This window comes from Gigantopelta aegis, chromosome 14 (assembly GCF_016097555.1).
Source record: "Gigantopelta aegis isolate Gae_Host chromosome 14, Gae_host_genome, whole genome shotgun sequence".
Lineage (NCBI taxonomy): Eukaryota > Metazoa > Mollusca > Gastropoda > Neomphalida > Peltospiridae > Gigantopelta > Gigantopelta aegis.
The window spans coordinates 28,777,914-28,801,129 of record NC_054712.1 but is presented as its reverse complement, the minus strand read 5'-3'; the positions used below and the strand labels follow the sequence as shown (position 1 = coordinate 28,801,129).

The 23,216-nt window shown below is 37.8% G+C and overlaps 1 protein-coding gene across 1 annotated transcript; it reads right to left on the bottom strand.

Annotated features, from left to right (window-relative positions):
- Nucleotides 1–11,143: 11,143 nt before the first annotated feature.
- On the bottom strand, nucleotides 11,144–21,092 carry LOC121388060. The gene is made up of 3 exons (XM_041519264.1): nucleotides 20,964–21,092; nucleotides 12,812–13,409; nucleotides 11,144–12,351 (listed from the first exon to the last, which is right to left on the bottom strand). Exons 2-3 carry the CDS (start codon nucleotides 13,397–13,399, stop codon nucleotides 11,824–11,826), a joined length of 1,116 nt encoding a protein of 371 aa, XP_041375198.1. The 5' UTR covers nucleotides 13,400–13,409; nucleotides 20,964–21,092; the 3' UTR covers nucleotides 11,144–11,823.
- Between the last annotated feature and the right edge of the window lie 2,124 nt (nucleotides 21,093–23,216).

Here is a 23,216-nt window from a genome sequence, read left to right as displayed (position 1 = left end):
TCTAGCCAGTGCATCACGACTGGTTATAACAAAGGCCGTAATGTGTGCTATTCTGTCTGGAACGGTGCATAAAAAGATCCATTGCTACTAATGGAAAACATGTAGCGAGTTTCCTCTCTAAGACCCTAAAACAAAATTACCAAATCGTTGACTTCAAATTGCAATATGCTCTAATGGTGTCGTTACACAAAACAAACTTTAACTCTCTCCCCATCTCTCCTCGATCAATGAAAGAATGAATGATTTTCTCAAAGCAACAACAGGTAAGAAATTATTTTCACCTTCTGCAAATTTCAATCGATGCATATCTCTTGATTTATCTCATTACAAATTAGAACAACAGCATTTATTTCCCAGCTGACGTCAGATTCGTCTTAAAGACACAGTGATTTCAGCATGGATCCACGGATGTTCAAATAACTAACTGTGTGGAGATATCGTAATGTCATCGTGGGTGTGTTTGAAAACTATTTCAGATCAGTACCAGTTCAAAGTGATTTTGTTTATGTTGTAAACAGATGTCACATAAGGTTGCTTAATCCATATTGCTTGGATGCTATTCAATCCAATGGCGGGTGAAGAGTACCGCTGAAGGGGGACAACTTATCCAACCAAATTTTTTTTTATTTTAGTTTTTTCATTGAATTATCCTGAATTGTATCAAAATGATTATTAATCAGAAAATAGTAATAAAAAACAACAACCCAGACCCCCCCCCCCCCCCCCCCCCCCCATCCCCCTCACCCCCCCGGCCCCTCCCCCCCCCCCGAACCCCACCCCCCCACAACGCCCCCCCACCCCCCACCCCCCCCCCCCCCCCCCCATCCCGTCTGTTCGATCACTGGATTAAATATATGTTCCTAGGAGAGCGAATTTAATTGAATGTAAGCAAAGAAAATAACTTAAAATGGAAAGTAAGAAAGAAATGTTTTATTTAACGACGCACTCAACACATTTTATTTACGGTTATATGGCGTCAGACATATGGTTAAGGACCACACAGATTTTAAGAGGAAACCCGCTATCGCCACTACATGGGCTACTCTTTCCTGGGTACTGGGTTCGGATCCCAGTCGAGGCGTGGGATTTTTAATCCAGATACCGACTCCAAACCCTGAGTGAGTGCTCCGCAAGGCTCAGTGGGTAGGTGTAAACCACTTGCACCGACCAGTGATCCATAACTGGTTCAACAAAGGCCATGGTTTGTGCTATCCTGCCTGTGGGAAGCGCAAATAAAAAATCACTTGCTGCCTGTCGTAAAAGAGTAGCCTGTGTGGCGACAGCGGGTTTCAGAATGACCACATGTTTGACGTCCAACAGCCGATGATAAGATAAAAGAAAATCAATGTGCTCTAGTGGCGTCGTTAAATAAAACAAACTTTACTCTTTTTTTCGTAATATATATTGCTTGGTACATAGAAAGTTATTGGAAGGTAAAATCCGGTCTGGACAACTTACAAATATTAGGACGCCAATAAAAACTTTGTTTATACAGAAATTGGTATTCTAAACACGAAAATGTCTTTAAAGGCTTAAAGGGACAGACGCTAGTTTTTAAACACTAAGGCGTGTTTTCACAATTAGAGGCGTTTATCATCACTACGAACATTACTTGTATTATATTGTTTTAGATTATTCATTTCCGTACAACCGAAGTGTTTTTGGCCATCCTGGTGTTTCTAATACTACAAAATGCATTTTTCATATTTTTAAAAACGCACGTGCGTCTGAGAAGAAACGATTATGGAGTCGCGTTTTAGTCTATTTGTAAGGGTATTTCAACGTCACAGACTCTTGTTTCACTCTGTTGTATCTAAATTTCTTACAGGTTTGTAAATTATCCAAATTTAGTGTCCATTTTTACGGGTTGAAACTAGTCTAGATGATAAATATTCCTTAGTGTTTAAAAACTAGGGTCTGTCCCTTTAACTACGCACTTAGCAGTCCTGTTACATTTTGTTTGAACACAGAATAGCTGTTTGAGTTTCCACTCGGTTACATTTCCGGTTTCCATTGCTTCCCTCTGATAGCTGAAGGGTTAAATTGATCTTTGGAGAGGACTTCTCCGTATTGAATCAAAGTGTTCTAACCACTAATAAAACGATTCTTATCAAACCGACTGTACTTTGTAGTGTTGATGAAAGACGAAAAAAGGTTTAATTCAGTACTGAACGGGTCAAATTCACATGATAGAAGCATTGAAATTGGCGTATGTGTATAACCGCGTGTGCGAATTAGTCAGTCTCTCTCTCTCTCTCTCTCTCTCTCTCTCTCTCTCTCTCTCTCTCTCTCTCTCTCTCTCTCTCTCTCTCTCTCTCTCTAATTATATATATATAATATAATGACTGGTCAATGACACCATGTCATGTTGTAAACTACAGATAGTTGATATAAAAGTTTGTTTTAAAGTTTATTTTGTTGAACGACATCACTAGAGCACATTGATTAATTAATCACTGGCTATTGGGTGTAAAACATTTCCGACCCGTAGTCATCAGAGGAAACCCTCTACATTTTTCCTAATGCAGCAAGGGATCTTTTATATGCACTTTCCTACAGACAGGAAAACACATATGTTATAAAAAAAAATGTAGCACGTTTCCAAGGCACGGGTGCAGGATTTCAGCGGGGTTGGGGGTTATAGACTGTGTTGAGCGAAGTTTATATGGGACCATGCTCCCCTAGAAAATATATTTCAGTTTGTTTTAGCTTGGGCAGGTAAGGGTTTTGAGCCCAAATACCCTCCCCCTGGACATGCACCCGCTTCTTCTTAAATCGATATGCTCTAACATTGATGTCGTTAAACAAAATAAACTAACTTTGCCCTTTCCAAAAGAAATAATATTTATTTGAATTTGTCGATTTTAACACACGTAAAGTGAAAATGTTCTGAAGACATTGTCTACTTTAGTATATTTTATTAAAAAATATTATACCATGTGTTACTAGTATACAAACTAAACTTTGAAAGTTCTACTAACACTTTATAAAATATTAATTCTGAAATAGGAAGGTACGATTGTCGATAATACGTTGTCAAGATCAAACAGGTTTTAACGAAAGACTCTAGTACCGTATCCTCAACCGACCGTTCGTCGTACAGCGCAAGATTTCTCATTTTATATTTTGAGACGAACCCTACAATTTCAAATCCGCAAACGTACGTGTCAAATGAAACTGACAACAGGCTGTCGTTTGTGCTTTGCCGAGCAATGGCGGCTTTTGACGATCTCCGTTCATAGCGAACACACACACACGAGTTTTTTAAAAGTGCATCTGAGCTTGTATTTAATATTTTGTACATGATGTTATAATATGGTAACCAGAGAATGTAACTTTAATAAATCAGTGTGCTTTAGTGGTGTCTTTGAACAAAACAAACAAAATCTTCTCTTTTTCTTTGTTTGGTGGTGGTGATGGTGTTCTTTTATTCTGTTTATTCTGTTATTTTTACGCATTTCAACTTTTCATAAGTAAATTTTAAAGGGACATTCCTGAGTTTGCTGCACTTTTTAAGATGTTATCGACTAATAGAGACTTTTTAACGATTGTAATTACATATCAAATATATTTTTCTGCATACAATATTAGTGGCTGTATATTAAACGTGTTTCTGATCGTTCTAATATTTGTACTAAGGTCGACGACAGTCACTTTTCGCACCCTTGTTTTGGGTTCGTACACAATAAATATAGCATATCTTACTTCACTTGAAATCCATATTTCGTAAAAGGTACAAGTTTTTAATCACAAGATTTTTTTCAAATACATTCAGATACATTAGTAATGTTCAAACAAAACATTTTCAACAGCAAGTTTGCATTGGAATTTTTCCAGCATTCTTAAAACGGAAACGTCATGTACCCAGTGTATGGTTATTGTAAGGCGATTCAAAGTGTCGTCATTGAAATACTGACGTCATTCAAATTCAAAATTAGCTATATTATTATTACAATGCTTCGCCACATTAAAATAAAAAGTGGTCTACTAACCTTGACCCCTGTCAAATTTCTATAACAAGCGGACAACGTTGTTTACAGGTTGGTATTTTTTTTTTCTTCTCATAATTCTGGACAAAATATTAATTTTAAGTTTTAAAAGATGAAAGAAATAAAAAGTACCTTTTGTCTAATATATCATATCAAAAATTTACCGTTGGATATGTTTTATTTACTGTGTACGAAGCCAAAACAAGGGTGCGAAAAGTGACTGTCGTCGACCTTAGGTTAAATTTTATCTTATTTCCTAAAATATGTTGTTTCGTACGTACGAAACACAAAATCCAGTTTGGGCTTCCTACAAATATTAAAATGGCCAGAAACACATTGAATATAGAGACATAGATATTCTAAACAAGAAAATATATTTAATATGTAAGTTTAATGGTAGAAATATTTTATTAGTCGGAAACATCTTACAATGCAGCAAACACAGGAATGTCCTTTTAATTAACGTTATCTGTTATTATAACTTTCGGTATAACCTATATTCTAGAATCTTTTCTGGTTTGGAAACGTCGAGGCACGTTGAACTAGATGGTCGATCTCTAGCCGGCACTGCAACAACTCATTAAACTAGGTTACGCGACATTAAGAGCTTGCACAGGACAAACTGTTTTTTCCTCGAATGCTACGGCGCATCTCTCCGATATAATCAGCAGATGAAATCTTGGCGGAATAGGCGTCTTGTTGATAGTCAAATTCTGTTCGAATCAAGAAGACATTTGCATTTTGCCCATTTCACTGGATCACAGATCTTTAAGATTACAGTCTTGGTGTATAGTGCGCGAAATCAAGATTGGACACCGAAATACCGTGGCTTTGAAATGAATATATAAGTAATTAAAAACTAAATAGGCAACCGGCTTTGTATTGGTAGTACCGATACGAACTATACGTTTTAACTGTTCAGTGGAAAAATGTATAGTGGTGCGAATTCAAGATCGCACTTCGAAAAACTGTGGCGTATATCAGTATATAAGTAATCAAGAATTAAATAGGCAACCAAGGGCTAAAAGTCGACCAATTAAGTCAATTCACTCAAACAGCTCCAAATTACATTTGATAAACCGTTCTAAATTATGCACCAAAATTACCTCACGAAATTGCGCAAACTATTTCATTTTTCAAAATTCAATAGCACCACAAACACCCACTTCCGCTACCGACCCCGGCCGGGCTGCTTGTGGTCTCTCCCCCCCCCCCCCCCCCCCCCAACCCCTTTCCTGTCCTGGACGGAGGAGCCGGTGAAAGTCGACACCTGCGACCATGACAGGCGTGCGCTACAACAGCTGGCTCTGAATGTGCATGTTAAAACCTATGAAGTGACATGACAGGCGTGCGCTACAACAGCTGGCTCTGAATGTGCATGTTAAAACCTATGAAGTGACATGACAGGCGTGCGCTACAACAGCTGGCTCTGAATGTGCATGTTAAAACCTATGAAGTGACATGACAGGCGTGCGCTACAACAGCTGGCTCTGAATGTGCATGTTAAAACCTATGAACTGACATGACAGAGGCAACACCGGCCACGGTGGCGTAGTGGTTAAGCCATCGGACTAAAGGCTGGTAGGTACTGTGTTCGCAGCCCGGTGCCGGCTCCCAGCCAGAGCGAGTTTTAACGACTCAGTGGGTAGGTGTAAGACCACTACAACCTCTTCTCTCTCGCTATAAACACGAAAATAAGTTGGAATGACTGACTGACTGACTGACTGACTGAATGAATGAATAGGCAGCCTAGTTCGGTAATGTAGTGGTTAAGTCAATGGACTTTAGGCAGGAAGGTAAAGGCTTCGAACACTGGTACCGATTACTCTGGTAATAACTCTCTCTCTCTCTCTCTCTCTCTCTCTCTCTCTCTCTCTCTCTCTCTCTCTCTCTCTCTCTCTCTCTCTCTCTCTCTCATAAATATATTTATAAATATATTTTCCGGGGGAGCATGACGCGAACCCCCACCCTTCTTCGAAAGGTCGCTCGCCACAGACTAGACCCCTGCCCAGAGGGGACATGTAAGGCTACTCCAACTTCTCTCTCATTGTCCATTAATCATTTAATCACAAACCTGGATAGCTGAAATGTGTGCTCAGGACAGCGTGCCTGAACCTTAATTGGATATAAGCACGGAAAGAAATTGAAATGAATTAATTAGGCAGTTGTTTGAATATCATTCATATCAGACATAAAAGTAAATCTGAATGACAAAACCACTTCCGTAATTAAAACCGTTTCTCTGAACGAGAGAGTGAGAGAGAGAGAGAGAGAGAGAGAGAGAGAGAGAGAGAGAGAGAGAGAGAGAGAGAGAGAGAGAGAGAGAGAGAGAGAGAGAGAGAGAGAGAGAGTAACAATTTGAATGACATTGCAACTTTTGTATTCTAATTGCAATTCATTTAATGAATATATTAATTAACTATATATAGTTCCGTTGTGAAAAGTGGATCAAACGAGTTGGTGACAAAATAACAGACGACGCTATAGCTCGGATGTCCTGTATCCCTCCCCTGTTTTTATGTTGTCTCCCTGACAACAGAATGAACAGGGGCTAGGGACCACGAGCTAGTGACGCTACAGACTTTACTTAGTCGGATTTCAAACAATCAAATAGGTTTTTGAACCAAAATAAATTCCTTAGACTGTTATCTGATAGAGACAAGGAAGTTTAAATTCTTGAGATAATTTTCTTCAGTTAGAATCTCTCCATCGCCATCATACATCAGTAATCGCACTAATCGATTATTACACTCCCAACACCTAAGCGACGGTTCTCATTGTAATAGGAAACAATTAGAGACTTCACAACAGATGGCGCTCGTGCACTATACACCATTCCGGTTTCTAAAATTGTATTGTCGTAACGCACCGATCGGTATATCCACTCTATTATTCCCGACCTAATTGTGAGCATGTATGTGACTGAAGCGTAGAATGGCTAAAAATTAAAGTAAATAATACAAATCTACGAAATTCCGCAGTTGGTGGTTTTAAAAAAGAAAAAAAGGAAAAAAAAGAACAAAAAGAGAACAAAATGTTCAGTCATATCGCGGGTTTTCCCAAACCATGTAGGCTACTCCCTGCCATTCTTACAAATTGTGGTGTCTGATTCCTTGTAGTCATACGGTGACATTGAACGAACATTTGCTCGAAGAATAACTGTGGCATCAAACGTAATGATTATTTCCATGTCTTCATGGCAGTCTATGGTGGCAATCTTAGTGGTGTGCAATACAAACAGCTCATCTTTGGTGGTTGGATTACTTAAAATGTCAGTCCAGTTTACTAGAACCATCTTTATACCAGTAACCTGACATTTGATGAGTATGCTGACCACGTCTTTTTCTTTTTTCTTTTGACAAAAACATAATTATATGGATGATGATGATGAGATGAATGGTGTAACAAAGGTATTCCATTTTTGTATGGGACTAATGACAGGGTCGTGTCCCATGTTCTCGGTCAGATGAGCTATCTTGGTATCGGATCCTACAGTTTTTGTCGGGTAATCATTCTCCATATGGGGTCAAACACGGAAGAAACCCATAATTGCACCCGATGCCGCCTACCTTGCGTTGGTATGGGACACATACATCATGAACAGGAATCAAAGCACCCACATGAGAAAAGCTAAGAAAATATATCTAATGAAGCAGGCATTATGGCAAAAGGGAAATCCCTGTCCCTGCCTCTCTTTAAAAATCTTACAGGATATGATACTGATTTGCTTTCATCGGAAAAAAAGTAAACAGGCAGTCTGGTATGCTGGAACTGCTACCCTATGCATTCATGTACACGACGCTCAACCCTTACGCCAAAGCAGATACAGATGATCACCATCTCCAGCTGCTGAACTGCTTCACAATTATCTTGTATGATAAGCTCAGCGACCTGAAAATTGTCAACAAAGCAAGGGGAACACAATAGAAACTATTTCATTTACACCAGGATGCCCTATTGCAGCACTCAAAACAGATTGACTACCAAGCTCAAATATGGCTCACCAGTGAACATAATTAACCAAGTGCACCCACACTAGACGGGTGGGGACGGACTGTTAATAAAGACAACCTTTCCACCTGTGGCCTCTTCTTCTACTCCAAGGCCTGCAATAAGTTAAGTGGGTGTCGTCCCATTATGTCTACGTCTGAAAGATATCATAGCATTACCTGGTACAATCTTTACCTGGGGCGTTTGGGTGCTTAGTAAATGGATTTGTTTAAAATTACACGGCCAAGCTTCTATTCGTTTGGGTTGTTTAGTAATAATAGTAACAAAATGGTGAAGTATTTAATTGCATTAACTAATATATCAACCGAGATGTCTCTAATTTGTTTTGCATTTGTTTAAAATGTCTTAGGACTGATTAATAATGATGTTAAGCGAGGTATATTCCGGTACTATATTAATTCATGTTAATATTAAACATGGGTAACATTAACATTAATCAAACATTCACATTCAAACTTTCGAACTATTTCTCAAGTATCATTTACTAAAAAGTTCATTAAAATATAATATTTTCTAATAATTTTATGAACTGTTATTGTTATATCTTTCTTGTTATTCTATTACTGAAATGTAGACTGGTCCATATGGAGATAACAATCAGGTGATAAGAGATTCACTCGTTTATTTCTACAATGTATTTTATTGTTCGACCAAATGACATTTTAACAAAATGGAAGTGAACCGTTATGTGTGGGTTCAAGTCTGTGCGGATATGGCAACAGATGTGCATGCACCTGAGAGTACTGAAATGTATTTGTTTCTTTGTACATTTTTTTCTTAAAGGGACATTCCTTAGTTTGCTCCATTGTAAGATGTTTTCGAAAAATAAAATATTTCTACGATTAAACTTACATATTAAACATGTTTTCTTGTTTAGAATATCAGTGGCTGTATATTCAATGTGTTTCTAGTCGTCTTAATATTTGTAAGTAGCCCAAACTGGATTTTGTCTTCAGAGAATTTCATACGTACGAAAAAATATATTTTAGGAAATAAAATGAAATTAAACCTAGTACAAATAGTAGAAGGATCAGAAACACGTTTAATATACAGCTACTAATATTTTATGCAGAAAAATATATTCCATATGTAATTAAAATCGTTAAAAAGTAACTGTTCGTCGATAACATGTTAAAAAGTGTAACAAACTCAGGACTGTCCCTTTAAAGACAATCTAATACATATTGTAACGATACTAAAGCGAGAAGTTCGTAAGGCACAACATGTTTTTGTTTTCCTCACTAATATTTCTCTATATACATGCATCGTTGTTTTTGTTTTTTTAAATCTATCTAGTAATATTTGTAATTATACAGTTGCATTCCTTGGCCCTAAAAATGTTAAGTTAGACCAAAAAAACCCAAACAAAATGCGATGCTAGGTGGCATGGGTGCTGAGATATTGGTACTAATAGTTTGTCTTTTTTTTTTTAGCAAGGCGTAATTATCGCCATACTGTAATTTGAACAAGTGTTTCATATTAAAAGTTGAAAATTATGGCAATTGGCAACTTGTGGACGAAATTTGATGATGATACTGATTGTGATACTAAATACGGTCGCCATTTTGATGACGTCATTTGAGCATGTTTTTCCCCATAGGAATTCTGGGTAATTTTCATCTGTGAGATAGTCAGGACATATACTATCAATAAATACCAAAATTAGCTGATAGTAAGGTAGTTGCCACTTGATCCCCAATATGAGCCTCAATCTACACGCCAATTATATTCTATACAAGAAAATGTAAATTTTATATATTTAGGGTGTTAATGTTATTTTAGTTGTTAAAATGGCTCTTTTACTGTTGCTCAGAAGCATGGTACAATGGCAGCAAACGCGGAAGAGGATTCTTTTTAATCTATCTGTGTATATTATGAACATCTACCTCAAGTTCAGCCAGCAAACGTTTTGCTAACGTTCGCGAACTATTAGGTTTACTTTGTAGCGTAAAAATCTAGTCCAAGAACTGTGTGTGTGTGTGTGTGTGTGTGTGTGTGTGTGTGTGTGTGTGTGTGTATTTAACTGAAAAGGTCCAAAACGTCTGTCACGGGGATTCTATAATACCCGTAACTGAATAAAACACGATTATCCAAATATCTCTCCTAACTGTATATCTATTAGATCTCTCTGTAACAGGCGGTATATACCCGCTTTGGCTCGTCTCTAGGTATGATCAGAGATACGATCTTATATAAGTATATGTAATATAGCACGTTTAGTTCAGTAGAAAACACAACAAAAACACAATACACTTTGGAATCTGTATTAACCTACGCTGACAAATGTACAGCCGCAGTAGTTAATTAATAACAACAATAATAACAACCCAGAACTGATCACTTAATTAGTTAATCTCTAGGTGTCTAGTTTACACAATATACTAATCACTTCACCGTGACACAACACCCACACGTGTGATAATTGAGAAACGCTTCCAGGGGAACTTGATTAATAAAGGAATTACAGCTCTATTCCTAACTGGTTAATTTTTAATTAACCCTAACTACTCATTCAGTAACCTTGTAACACAGAATTAATACTGGTACCTATCACAATAAAGACAATAACCTACAGTTTACCTAGGTCCTCTAGGATGACTGGCTAGGCTTTATATTACCAAATACTCGTATAAATATAGAACAGCAAGACTACGATTTACTTCGTCAGATGACCGAAGACACTGTCTAAATAATATTGGTATAATACAGTATTAAAATATTAAAAGTCACATCAATCACATCAAGGTTATACAACAGAGCAGAAATAAAATATTTACCAAAGTCCCGTCTGAACTAATATAGATCGTTCAGTGGACGACGTCCGTGATCCCCTGGAGCCTTCCTAGTTCTCCTAGATATCTCTAAACCCTAGCGATTTATTCAAAACTCTCAGAGACAGCGAATATTGCCTGGGGGTACAACGCGGTACCTCACCTATCATCTGATATTCCACCTCTCCCAGAGTCGGTATATTTCTCTCTGATCGTCAGTCTGGCTGTCGCCATCCCGCGAGCAATCCCCTGGCCATAAACAGCACTACCGGAGATATTACGTAACTACTAGCCACATGGCCTCCACACCTGCTCTGGGTGTGTATTAGGCGTACAGATCGAGGACCGTCGCGCAGAAGTATTACGTAACAAGTTGCCCACCTAGATAAGTGCAATTTGGAACTGCACACGGCCTTCTAAAACAATTAATATCGCCACAGGCGAAAACAAAATTAAGAGCATGTACCGTCACAACGTCTGAGGTATTTTTGAAGAAGAATAAAACATAAGTTAATAATAATAGGGTAAAATGAATTTGTGTAAGTTTGTACACTATTTGTATGTGTATAACAAAGGTGATCATTTAGGTTATGAAAAATACATTAAATTTAAATTATAATTAAGGACAAACACGAGAAATTAATTTTGACTCGATTTATGTAACCACATATAAAAATCTATCAATCAGTTCACACCACAAAACACTCTACTTTACTTTCTTCTAAGAAACAAGTGGTTATTATTAATAATATCCAAACTGCACTACAAATAGCAGCAATGCAATTATCTAGGAAAAAATTACATTATCACTCAATTTGAAAGGCTTTGGAAATGAACAAATTTGGCTCCTCTATCCGAATTAGACCAAGATGGTCATGCAAATGAGACAGAAATCACTTTTTTTAAAAACACTCGATGGGACCCGTTTTTCACGATCATCACATCATCTGCTTAATTTAACTTCGTCCCAACAGTCTCTATCTTCTTCCCAGTACTCTTGTACTTGTTCCTCTTCCTGGTTTCGCCTACAACTACGATGACTGCTGCGGCGATCAAGTCGGTGTCGTAACTGGCCTATGACCTCTCTGCACGAAGAATGCCAGTATGGAGTACCAGTGGTGCAGACGTCGGAGGCCTCGTCTGATGTTTCGGGTCACATTTCTGCGAAAAGGCACATGGTCTTGTTCTGTCACCGGGGCACTTTCTGCGGGGAGATCTTGCTGCGATTCGGTTCTTAAATAATGTTCTGAAAATGGTGCTTCTGCCAATGATGGTTCTGACACTGAAGGTTCAGACACTTGAGGTTCAGACACTTGAGGTTCTGGGTTTGGATGTTGTCGTTCTAACGTCGAAGGTTCAGAGGTTGAAGGTTCAGAGGTTGAAGGTTCAGAGGTTGACGGGTCTGGGTTGGCATACTGGTTTCCAGCGAGTCTTCGATGACGGTTTCGACGTTGTACTATTGGTCGTTGTGGTGTTTGAGATATTGAAGGTTGTATTTGAATGTCTGGGTTGGCAGACTGGTTTCCAGCGAGTCTTCGGCGACGGTTTCGAGGTCTCGCATTGGAATATGCCGTGATATCCTAAAGTAAAGAAGAGTGTAAACACTTATCAAGCTTGAACTTTGCTAATGTTTAAAGTCAGATATGTTTAGAATAGCGATGACGATGTATAATTTCGTAAAGAAATATTGATCTAAATGCACTACATTACCAAAGTTTTAAAAATACCCTGTAGTCTTAAGAAAAACATCAGTCAATAATGATTTCAGTCGTTACTTTATTAATTACTGTCCTATTTATTTTACAAAAGCAATTTCATGTGTTTATTTATTTGCAGTAAATTGCATGTTACTATACTTGTTCTCTTTACCATGTACATGGTGACTCAGCAACGGTTGAGAAGCCCAATTTGAATTCTATGATATTACTGATCATTTTTATTTATTGAAATGCAGTTACATGTTTATCAGTAATCTACTTTATGATTGGTTGGGTGTATCTACTTCTGTTTGCGCTTTAAATAGATCAATAAAACACAAACCCTAATAGATTCTTCATCTTCTTCGATTCGTTGAAGTTGGTAATGTCTTATGTTGCCGGCTGGCGGGCCAAACCCGAAATCACCATGCCGACTGTGGGTGCTGTCTGGAAACTCGGCGTACCTCCTGGGCAACGTGATGTTACACCTCCGGTGTTGGAGACGAGACAGCGACAGCATGGTACGCAGCGTCGGCTCGAACCTCTCCATCCAGACGGTGGCCGGCAGTCCGTCAATGATGGGGTCCTTGGGATAATTCTCGTGGTCCTGGAAACCGAGACACACGTTTAACACGGGGCAAGTCACGCCGGGTAGAATGGGAACTTCTACCGCGAAGTCCTCCTGCCAGAGAGCCTCTTCGAAATCGTTGAGTGGCAAGCGGGTTCGTCCGTGGAGCACGGTGTGGTGGCTACGATAGCTGATTTCGATCACGTCTGATGACTGCAGGGTGTCTCGGAGCTCCTCCTCCTCGGGAGAGTCGAACGTGAAGTCATCGACGTCGTACTCGCCCCAGCTAGTGCACGACATGCAGAAGCGAAGTGTTTTCCCGGCGCGTCGAATCCTCTTACGAAACTTCTTGTTGAAAGACATTGTTTCGTGTCTGTTCAAGAAAGTATTTTATTTAATGACTCACTCAACAGATTTTATTTACGGTTATATGGCGTCAGACATATGGTTAAGGACTACATAGATATTGAGAGAGGAAACCCGCTGTCACCACTTCATTGGCTACTTTCGATTAGCAGCAAGGGATCTTTTATGTGCACCATCACAGACAGGATAGCACATACCACGGCCTTTAATATACCAATCGTGGTGCACTGGCTGAAACGAGAAATAGCTCAATGGGCCCACCGACGGGAATCGATCCTAGACAGACCGCCCATCAAGCGAGCGCTTTATAGCTGGGCTACGTCCCGCCCCAAAATGTCTCTGTTGATAAACGTTCAGAATGATAAATCAAGTCTTGAAAACATTGAAACACTGATTTTGTTTTGTTTTCAAATCCGTTTTAGTTTCTTTCACAAACTTAAGAGATGTTTTATGACTGGCGAATAATCATTTAACATTTCTTAAGCTAATTGATCTATTGCAATACGTCTCTCTATACAAGGTATGTTTTCGACACACCAGATTATTTTCTACAACAGTGCCTTTTATGTCAGCATATATAAAAAGAGCACGCAACAATTTACTAACTTGCGATCGCCAAAATTAGCCCAGGAATTTAATCACAATTCCTATGCTCAATTTCAGGAATTTTATTCCCTAGCATTTATTTTGTACATCTTCTTATTGTTCTTTGCGTTACTTTGACGGCATGTACAAAATTTACATATAATCTTTTATGAAATTTACTGAAGCATGAATATATGTATTTTCATTATTCATCCATGCATGTTATATTATAAAAAGTTAAATATCACAATACGTATAGTATTGCCACCCACATATCGGGATACATATCGTATCACATTCCACATATCGGGATATATACCGTATCGCCACCCACATATCGGGATACATATCGTAACACATCCCACATATCGGGATACATACCATATCACATCCCACATATCGTATCGCATGCCACATATCGGGATACATATATCGCCAGCCACCCATATCGTTAAGCCTCTATCTTCAACCCGAGTACATTTTAAGCTGTATTAAAGATATTAATTAGCGTAATTTATTCCGCCACATTAACTACTTTTCTTACACACCCGTTGGTGAGAATATCATTCATTATTTTTGATAACACATGCTTGTTTACACATGTACTTGTGTTAACAATTTTAAGACACGACTGGCTGCTCCTAGGTGATGGCTAGGTCACCAATGCCATATATCCAATGAAAAAACTGCACGATCGAAATCGATTAAACTGTAACGTACAGTTAATCTGTGACGCGTACGTTACCTACAAGTATAGTCGAAAAAGATGTCAAAATTTGCTTAAAACCTGGTTTTTGAGGATATTTAAGAAATAGAATAATACATTCGTGTCCGTTAGATACCATTTATCTTACAACTCGTTGTTTAAAAACGTATAAACTCGCTTTCGCTCGTTATATACATTTTAAAACATCTCGTTGTAAGATAAATGGTATCTAACGGCCAATCATGTATTATTCTCTCTAGACCTAAACAAACTTTATATCCACTTTCCCATAGATAGGATCCAATAGTAAATATATCACTACCTTTGGTGTAGGCGTTATGTGGCATTATTTGGGATGCGGAAAAAAAACAAAAACAAAAATGAATCTAGTGATCGTAGAACTCATTGCGAGCGCTCTAATACGGAGCCACATCATACGACGCCATATAACGATAAATAAAAAATGTACGTTAACCAGTAAATATACACATAAAAATTAATTAAGCACCACCTGAATTGCATTGCTGATAAAAAAAAAAAACCCACCCGTCTAGAAGTAGTTGTCCGTGCCGACATTGATAGTTTTTATATATTGTGTTTCTACTGGGTATTTAGCGAGATGATATGAATAAATTTGTTTTGAAAAGTACATCAGTGTGATTGTGGCTCCATAGTGAATTACTATACTTGTTCTTGCATATTTACTGGTTTTGTCTTTTCCCCTAAAACATATTAAATATATTGATGTAGCGATAGTGTCACTTTCTGTCAATCGTTTTCACTATCCTATATATACAAACACAGAACATTACTTTCAGTGTTTTGTTTACGATTCACGAAATGTTGACAATTACGTTATAATTAGGTCTATATAAGCCACGCGGGAAAAAACCTAGATCTGCTTAATTAATTTCCAGGTATATAGACTAAAATGTCTCCTTACCTATATTGTTCTTTAGAAAAGCATGGTCAGCTAAAACAGCTGATACCTCAGCATGTAAGTTCACATCAAACGCGTGTTTGCAGGACATTATGCAGTGTGTGTGTGGGGGGTGGGGGGTGGGGGGGATCTAAACTGGTGACGAACTTTCTAGGGGGAGTTCGGGCCATGCTCCCCCGCAAAATGTATTAAAAAAATAAAAATAAAGGCACATTCCCGAGTTTTCTGCAATTTTAAAGATGTTATCGACTAACAAAGACTTTTTAACGATTGTAATTACATATCGAATATATTTTTCTGCATAAAATATTACGAATTACGATTTTCCCTGAAGTTAAAAAATTTAATACTATTTTACTACTGCCACACGCTGTAAAACTGACGATTTACCCGTGCGCAGTACTATTGGCAAACGCTAGACTGGATTATGCGCTTCACGGTAAACCAAATGATCACATTGGGAACCAATCAAATATATACTTCTCGAACGTTTAGCAAAACATTTGCTGGCTGAACTTGGGGCTGGTTTACTGCTTAGTCTGTTGCGCCTGCGCAGATGGGACAGGTTTTTTTTCCAGGAGTAAATTTAGCCAGCGGTTTGTCGCTAACGCTTGTCTTGGAAGACAGATTTTTACGCTACACATTAAACCGAATGACCATTTCGGGAACCACCAGTCAAAATATGTTTGCAAACGTTTAGCGAAAAAAACGACTGACTGAATGTTGCAATGTTACTTTATTTCCGCTGTGTCATGCGCACACTTCAATTTGCAGACGACGTTAGACTGTCAAAGAGATGATAAAATAAATGTTTACGTTTTGTGAACCCTAAACCTCGTTGAATAAAGCAGTGCACTTAATTGTTGGACAATCATGCTTTATGTAGTTATTATAATTGTAGTCTTTGCTCCTGATATGACATTTTCGCTACTAATATGTAGGCTTACTTTGATTTAATGACGAATAGCGACGCATGTCAACACCAGTCACGGAGTCAATTTTCGGACCCTTTAATTTGTCACAAACTTATATTAGTTCAATTGTTAATTACATATTGTAGTCTGAAACGGAAATGAAACGGAATTTACAAAAATATGAAACGGAAAATAGCTTCTTTTTTTGTTTTAAACGGAAAACCACTGAGTCATACTTGTTCTATTCTTGGCCAACAATTTCACCAACTATATACATTACAAGTGGACTACATTGCACACTTCTGTGGTAACAAACTCTGACCCGTAGAGCCCCTCGTGTTCCCCCATTACTGAGTGTTTGTAGCTCTCGATAAACTCCCAACTCCTACTCTGTCAGTTCCAACGCCTACTATTATCCTGTTCAATTATTTAGACCCAAAGTTTTTTGCAAATGTTACGTTTATTTCCTACTCGATATTTGTTTTCTTTGCATTTACATGAAAAAAACCCAAACCCCGACAGGTGTTATATACAAATCATCGTATAAAATGCACGAAGTTGACTACATTCCGCTTTTTAAAAATCTCTGTGTCGTTTGAATGCACGTTATTTCTCCTATAAATAACTAAGGTCATTTGCATATCAAAAGCATCATTCTATAGTGCGTTTCAAACTAATGTTCGATTCTATCGTCCTATCCACACAAATCGTAGTATGACCTATATTTAAGAAAATATCTGTAAACATGAAGCAGGCGCGGATTCAGGTGGGGAGTTCAAGTGACAAAACCTCAGTTTGAAAAAACAATATGTATCAAATATTATAATTATATTGTGGAATACACAAGCGCGCGCGCTGAAGAGAGAAACAGACAGAGAGAGAGAGAGAGAGAGAGAGAGAGAGAGAGAGAGAGAGAGAGAGAGAGAGAGAGAGAGAGAGAGACGTCATTTATGTAACGACGCACTCAACATATTTTAATCTATTGTTATATGGTTATAGGGAGAGAGAGAGAAGAATATGGTATGCATGCGACTGGTGGAGGTGTGACCCTCTGCACAACCCCAACCCCACTTCAGGCTTCTTTTGTATATGGAGCGGGACGTAGCTCAGAGGTAAAGTGTTCGCTCATGGTAGGTCGACTGATCAATCCCACATGGTGGACCCATTGGGTTGTGTCTAGTTCCAGCCTGTGCACCACAACTGATGTATAAAGGCTGTGGTATGTGCTATCCTGTCTATGGGATGGTGCATATAAAACGTCCCTTATTGCTTATCAAAATTTGTTATCGGAAACAGTGGCCCATGTGGCGGTAGCGAGTTTCTTTCTCACGGTCATAATGCTCCTTAACCGTTTTGTCTGACGCCACATAAACGTATATCAAATGCGTTGAGTGTGTCGTTAAATAAACATTTCTCTCGTATGTATGTGTAGTCTATATGCATTTCTAGTCGATTAGTTTATAGGTTGTTAGGTTGTTTGATAGTGAATGATATGGAAATAAATTGTTTTTGGTGTTAAAGAGTTCATGCATACATTAAAGTAATACTCCTGATGGGTATGGAGAAATAACTTAATCAGTCGACGAACTCATTTCTTCATCACTATCTTCGTTAAGGGGGACTATCACAGGGGGTATTTTATTTCTTATAAAACTATTTAGTTTTCTAAAATCTTCTTCGATCTTTATTACATGTTTAACTGCGTCAGAGAAGTGTGTAGGTGTGACAGAGTTCAATGCATGTGCAAGTACTCTCCGCACCGTGGTCATTTTACCATCATTATGACGAGCTATGTGCCCTTTGACTTGACTCCAGATCAGTTCTATCGGATTGAGTTCAGAATGTCTTGGCGGCAGTCTTACACACAAGTGCCCATGGCGTTCAGCAATACCATCAGTAACAAATTGCTTTGCACATTTGTTACTTTTCACAAGTTCATAAAGAACCGGTTTTGTCATGTTACTCTCAAAAGGTATATTTTTGTTTCGTAGCCACGACTGAATTTCTTCCTTTTTAGCGTTTAGTGCAGGATATCGTGTAATCTCAGTTAATTTGTTGTGGTAGCTTGCGTTATCCATGACGATAACAGAAGGTTCTGGTAGAGAAGGCATAAGTTGTTCTTCAAACCATTTGATGAAATTGTCATGATTCATCTCACCATGATAGTCTCCGTCTGTTTTTTATATATATACGTATGAGTTCCCAATTTAGAGGCAAATTAAATAACATTTTTATTATTATTTGATGTTGGTGGCCTTTGACATTTTATCCCCCCCCCCCCCCCCCCCTGGGTCCGGCCCTGCATTAAATTTATTTATAAATTTGGAAAGCACATTCCTGCGGTGTGTGAGGTGATTTGTGTTTATTACTGTGCTACACCTCAATTGTGTTTACATTAGCTAAATTTATTAAATATAATGCACCTACAAGAAAGGGTTACATGTTGGTTTGGGTTTGTTTTCATGTAAATGCAAAGAAAACAAATATCGAATAGGAAATAAACGTAACATTTGCAAAAAAACTTTGGGTCTAAATAATTGAACAGGATAATAGTACTTCGTTTTGCAACCACTGATTAGTGGTTGTATATTAAACGTGTTTCTGATCATTCTAATATTTGTGCTTGGTTAAATTTCATTTTATTTCCCAAAATATAGTTTTTTCGTACGTTTGAGCTTCTTACAAATATTAAAGTTACATTCTCTGGTTACCATATTATAACATCATGTACAAATGTGAAATACAAGCTCAAATGCACTTTTAAAAAAGTCGTATGTGTTCGCTATGAACGGATATCGTCAAACGTATACGCTTGATTTGTCGCCTCTGCCGCCATTGCTCGGCAAAGCACAAACGACAGTCTGTTTGTCAGTTTCAGTTAACATGTGCGTTTGCCGATTTCAAATTGTAGAGTTCGTCTCAAAAAATTAAAACAGAAATATTGTGCTGTACGAGGAACGTTCGGTACTAGAGTCTTTAGTTAAAACCGGTTTGATCTTGACAACGTATTATCGACAGTCGTACCTTCCTATTTCAGAATTGATATTTTATAAAGTGTTAGTAGAATTTTCAAAGTTTAGTTTGTATACTAGTAACACATTAATCATGTATATATTTTTAAAATAAAATATACTAAAGTAGACAATGAACGTTTTCACGTCTTAATTTTACGTGTTAAAATCGACAAATTCAAATAAATATTATTTCGTTTGGAAAGGGTAAAGTGTGTGTGTATGGGGGGGGGGGGGGAGGGGTGTTTTAACGACATCAAAGATAAAGCATATTGGTTTAATAATCATCCGACCCGATACAACCGTAAATAAAATGTGTTGAGTGCGTCGTTAAATAAAACATATCCTATCCTTCCTTCCATCTGCTGTTGGATGTCTAACATTTGGTAATTCTGACATATAATCTTAGAGAGGAATCAGGTGCATGTGCAGGGGGAGGTCGAAACCCTTACTTGCCCAAGCTTTAAAAAAACACAATTAAATGTATTTTTTGAGGGAGCATGGCCCCATATAAACTTCGCTCAACAGTCTATAACCCCAACCCCGCTGAAATCCCTACACGCGCCTTGGAAACCCGCTACATTTTTTTTTTAGCAAGGGATATCACATACCATGGTCTTTTTGTATACCCGCCGATGGGGATCGATCCTAGACTGACCGCGCATTTCCAAAAAACATCTTTTTAGGCCTAAGTGATTAATAAAAATAGCATATAGTCTTGAAAAATGTTACGTAAATCAAACACAGTGCCCTCTTCCTCTACCCCTAGAGCGTTACGTAATTAGTAACAGCCCCTTACATGTAACGCGTATGCCAACAGCTGGCCACTGTCAAAATTTCAAGGCAAATCCCCCACTCACCGACCCCTAGAAAGGCGTTGTACCATACCTCTATGGATATAAATATGTATTGGAGATATGAGACGACCCCTGAATCAAGACAGTTAAATTTGTTCAAACATTGCGAAGTCTCACGTGATCTCTTGTTGGGGAATTCTATACTTGTGATAAGCCAATGAAAACATACTGGCTTTGTTTTTGGCCTGCATAAGCCAGCGTAGTGAAAACAATGCGGAGTGCGGCGTCATATATGCACCAAACGTAATTGGATTTTCTGTTATATATGCTTAAATTATAAAAAATATTCCAGGGAATGTAATTTTAAGACGACCAGAAACACATTGAATATACAGAAACTGATATTCTAAATAAGAAAATATATTAAATATGTAAGTTTAATCGTAGAAATGTTTTATTAGTCGGAAATATCTTACAATGCAGCAAACTCAGGAATGTCCCTTTAAATCTTACACACACATAACCTCCCCTCTTCCCTGCCCACCACCACCACCGAAATTCCCCTCTACAAACGCGCTTCCTAAAATGGTTTAAACGCTTTTACTTACGTTTGCTTGTCTCTAAAACGCTGGCCGTGTAAACAGCAGATTATAAAAAAAATAATACAAATAAAAATATCCAATAGAACTTTTTTCTGTTTGCTAATTACGAAAATGGACTTCTGAAAAACAGATAAGCCGTGACGTAATGAACAATTACATGACGTAGAAATATTAAGATGGCCAGAAACACATTGAATATAGAGACACAGATATTCTAAACAAGAAAATATATTTAATATGAAAGTTTAATCGTAGAAATATTTTATTAGTCGGAAACATCTTACAATGCAGCAAACTCAGGAATATTATTTTAATAATAATAATAATAATAATAGTAGTAGTAGTAGGTAGAACAACGAAAAATAAAAAAATAAACATGTGGTCAAGTTTTTTTTATTTTAAACAAAAATATGTACCAAAAGATGTAAATTAATGAAAACCGGACGGAAAAATATTTAGTGGTTAGAAAGTTAGGCCTATGGGCGTTTGAATGAGCACGTGACCGAAGTTAGTGACAGGGACTAGTCCATTGTAATACAATAGGGTAAAACAGTGTTTAATGATGTGAAAATATTTTGAAGAAAAATAAAGTTGGTGGTGGGGGGAGGGGGTGACAGGTCTTTTGAGGGTGGTGGTGGTGGGTTTTAGGTGGGGGAGTTTTTGATTTAAGCTGAGTAACAAAAAATACATTTGGAAAAAAATATAAAAGGTTCAAAAATATATTTTTTTAAATGATAATAATACAAATGTGATTAATAATAGTGAAAATATTTTGAAGAAAAATTAGGGACGGTCCATAAATGTCAATGGTTTTCATAATCCTAACAATGTTAGCATTGGGTACCCCCCTACCCCTCCTCCCCTAATCCTAACATAAAAACATTGATATAATGTGTACGAAACATTGACCTTCGATGGACCGATGTTTTACCTGAAAAGCAATCCGAACATGGCTTTTACCCCCTCCCCCCCCTTCCGAACATTGTTCGGATTGTGAAGCACATCGATATTTATGGACTGTCCCTTAATGTTGTTGCTCTTGGGGGGGGGTCTTCTTTATTGGGGGTGGTGGTTTGGTGGGGGAGGTCTTGATTTAAGCTGAGTAACAATAAAAATATATTGGCAAAATATAAAAGGCTGATTTTTTTAAAATGATTAATTAAATAAATAAATAAACAATAATAATCATAATAATAATAATACAAATGTGATTATTGCATGCCACTGTAAATATAGAAAATGTGCGTGTTCGTCTGGGTTATATATTTGTTTTTGTACTCTTTTTTTGTGGTGTGTGTGTGTGTGTGTGTGTGTGTGTGTGTGTCTGTCGAGGGGGGAGGGGGGAGGGGTATTTTGTATTTTATTTTGGGGTGGGGTTGGTGTTGTTACTGGGGCTTCGGTTTTTTTTTTTGGGGGGGTGGGGGAGGGTGGGAGGGGACTTGGCTATTTGTTTGTTTTATTTATGTTTTGATTTGCCTGCCAGTTATGCTTACAATCATGTGCAGGCCTCTATTTTTCTTTTTAATTTAGACTCTAACCATACATATATATCTTAAAGTGACATACCCTAGTCTCAACCCGGGAATAAAATGAAATATGTGTTTTTCTAACTATAGGCCTATTTATTGTATTATAAATTCTATAACAGTAATAACAATTGTGGTTTAGTGGTAGATTTACGTTTACGTGCACAACTAGGCTTACGATGTGTAGTGAAATTCGGCCCCTGTATTTTATACAGGCCAGGGGCGTCGGAAGCAAATGAATATTGGTGAGGCGGATGTCGACCGAGCTAAGCGAGGGAGTGTTAGGGGGGTCCGGGGGCATGCTTCCCCGAAACAAATTTGAATTCTAGATGCCATTTCCTGCATTCTGCTGCATTTTAAGATACAACTTTAGTAGGTATCTCATACATATTTTTGTAGCAAAAGTACTGGTAAAAAACATATTTCACCGATAATTTTATGACAATGAAAATGTTTGATTTGTATGAGGTCTCACCATATGTACCCTTTTCTTTGACATATCTGGAAGTGTGCAAAATGCAAATACCATTTTACATGTGTGTAAACTGTTTTAGAATGTATTACAAAATAATAAACAAACAACATAGTACAGTCAGTTGTTGCTATTATATGAAGCCAGGGTATTGAATCACCTTATAAAGTGATGAAAACATGGGCCAAGTGACATAACTCAATTTAGCTTTTAAATTATAACTCTCCTCCTACACATCAATACAAGTTACTAAATGATAGC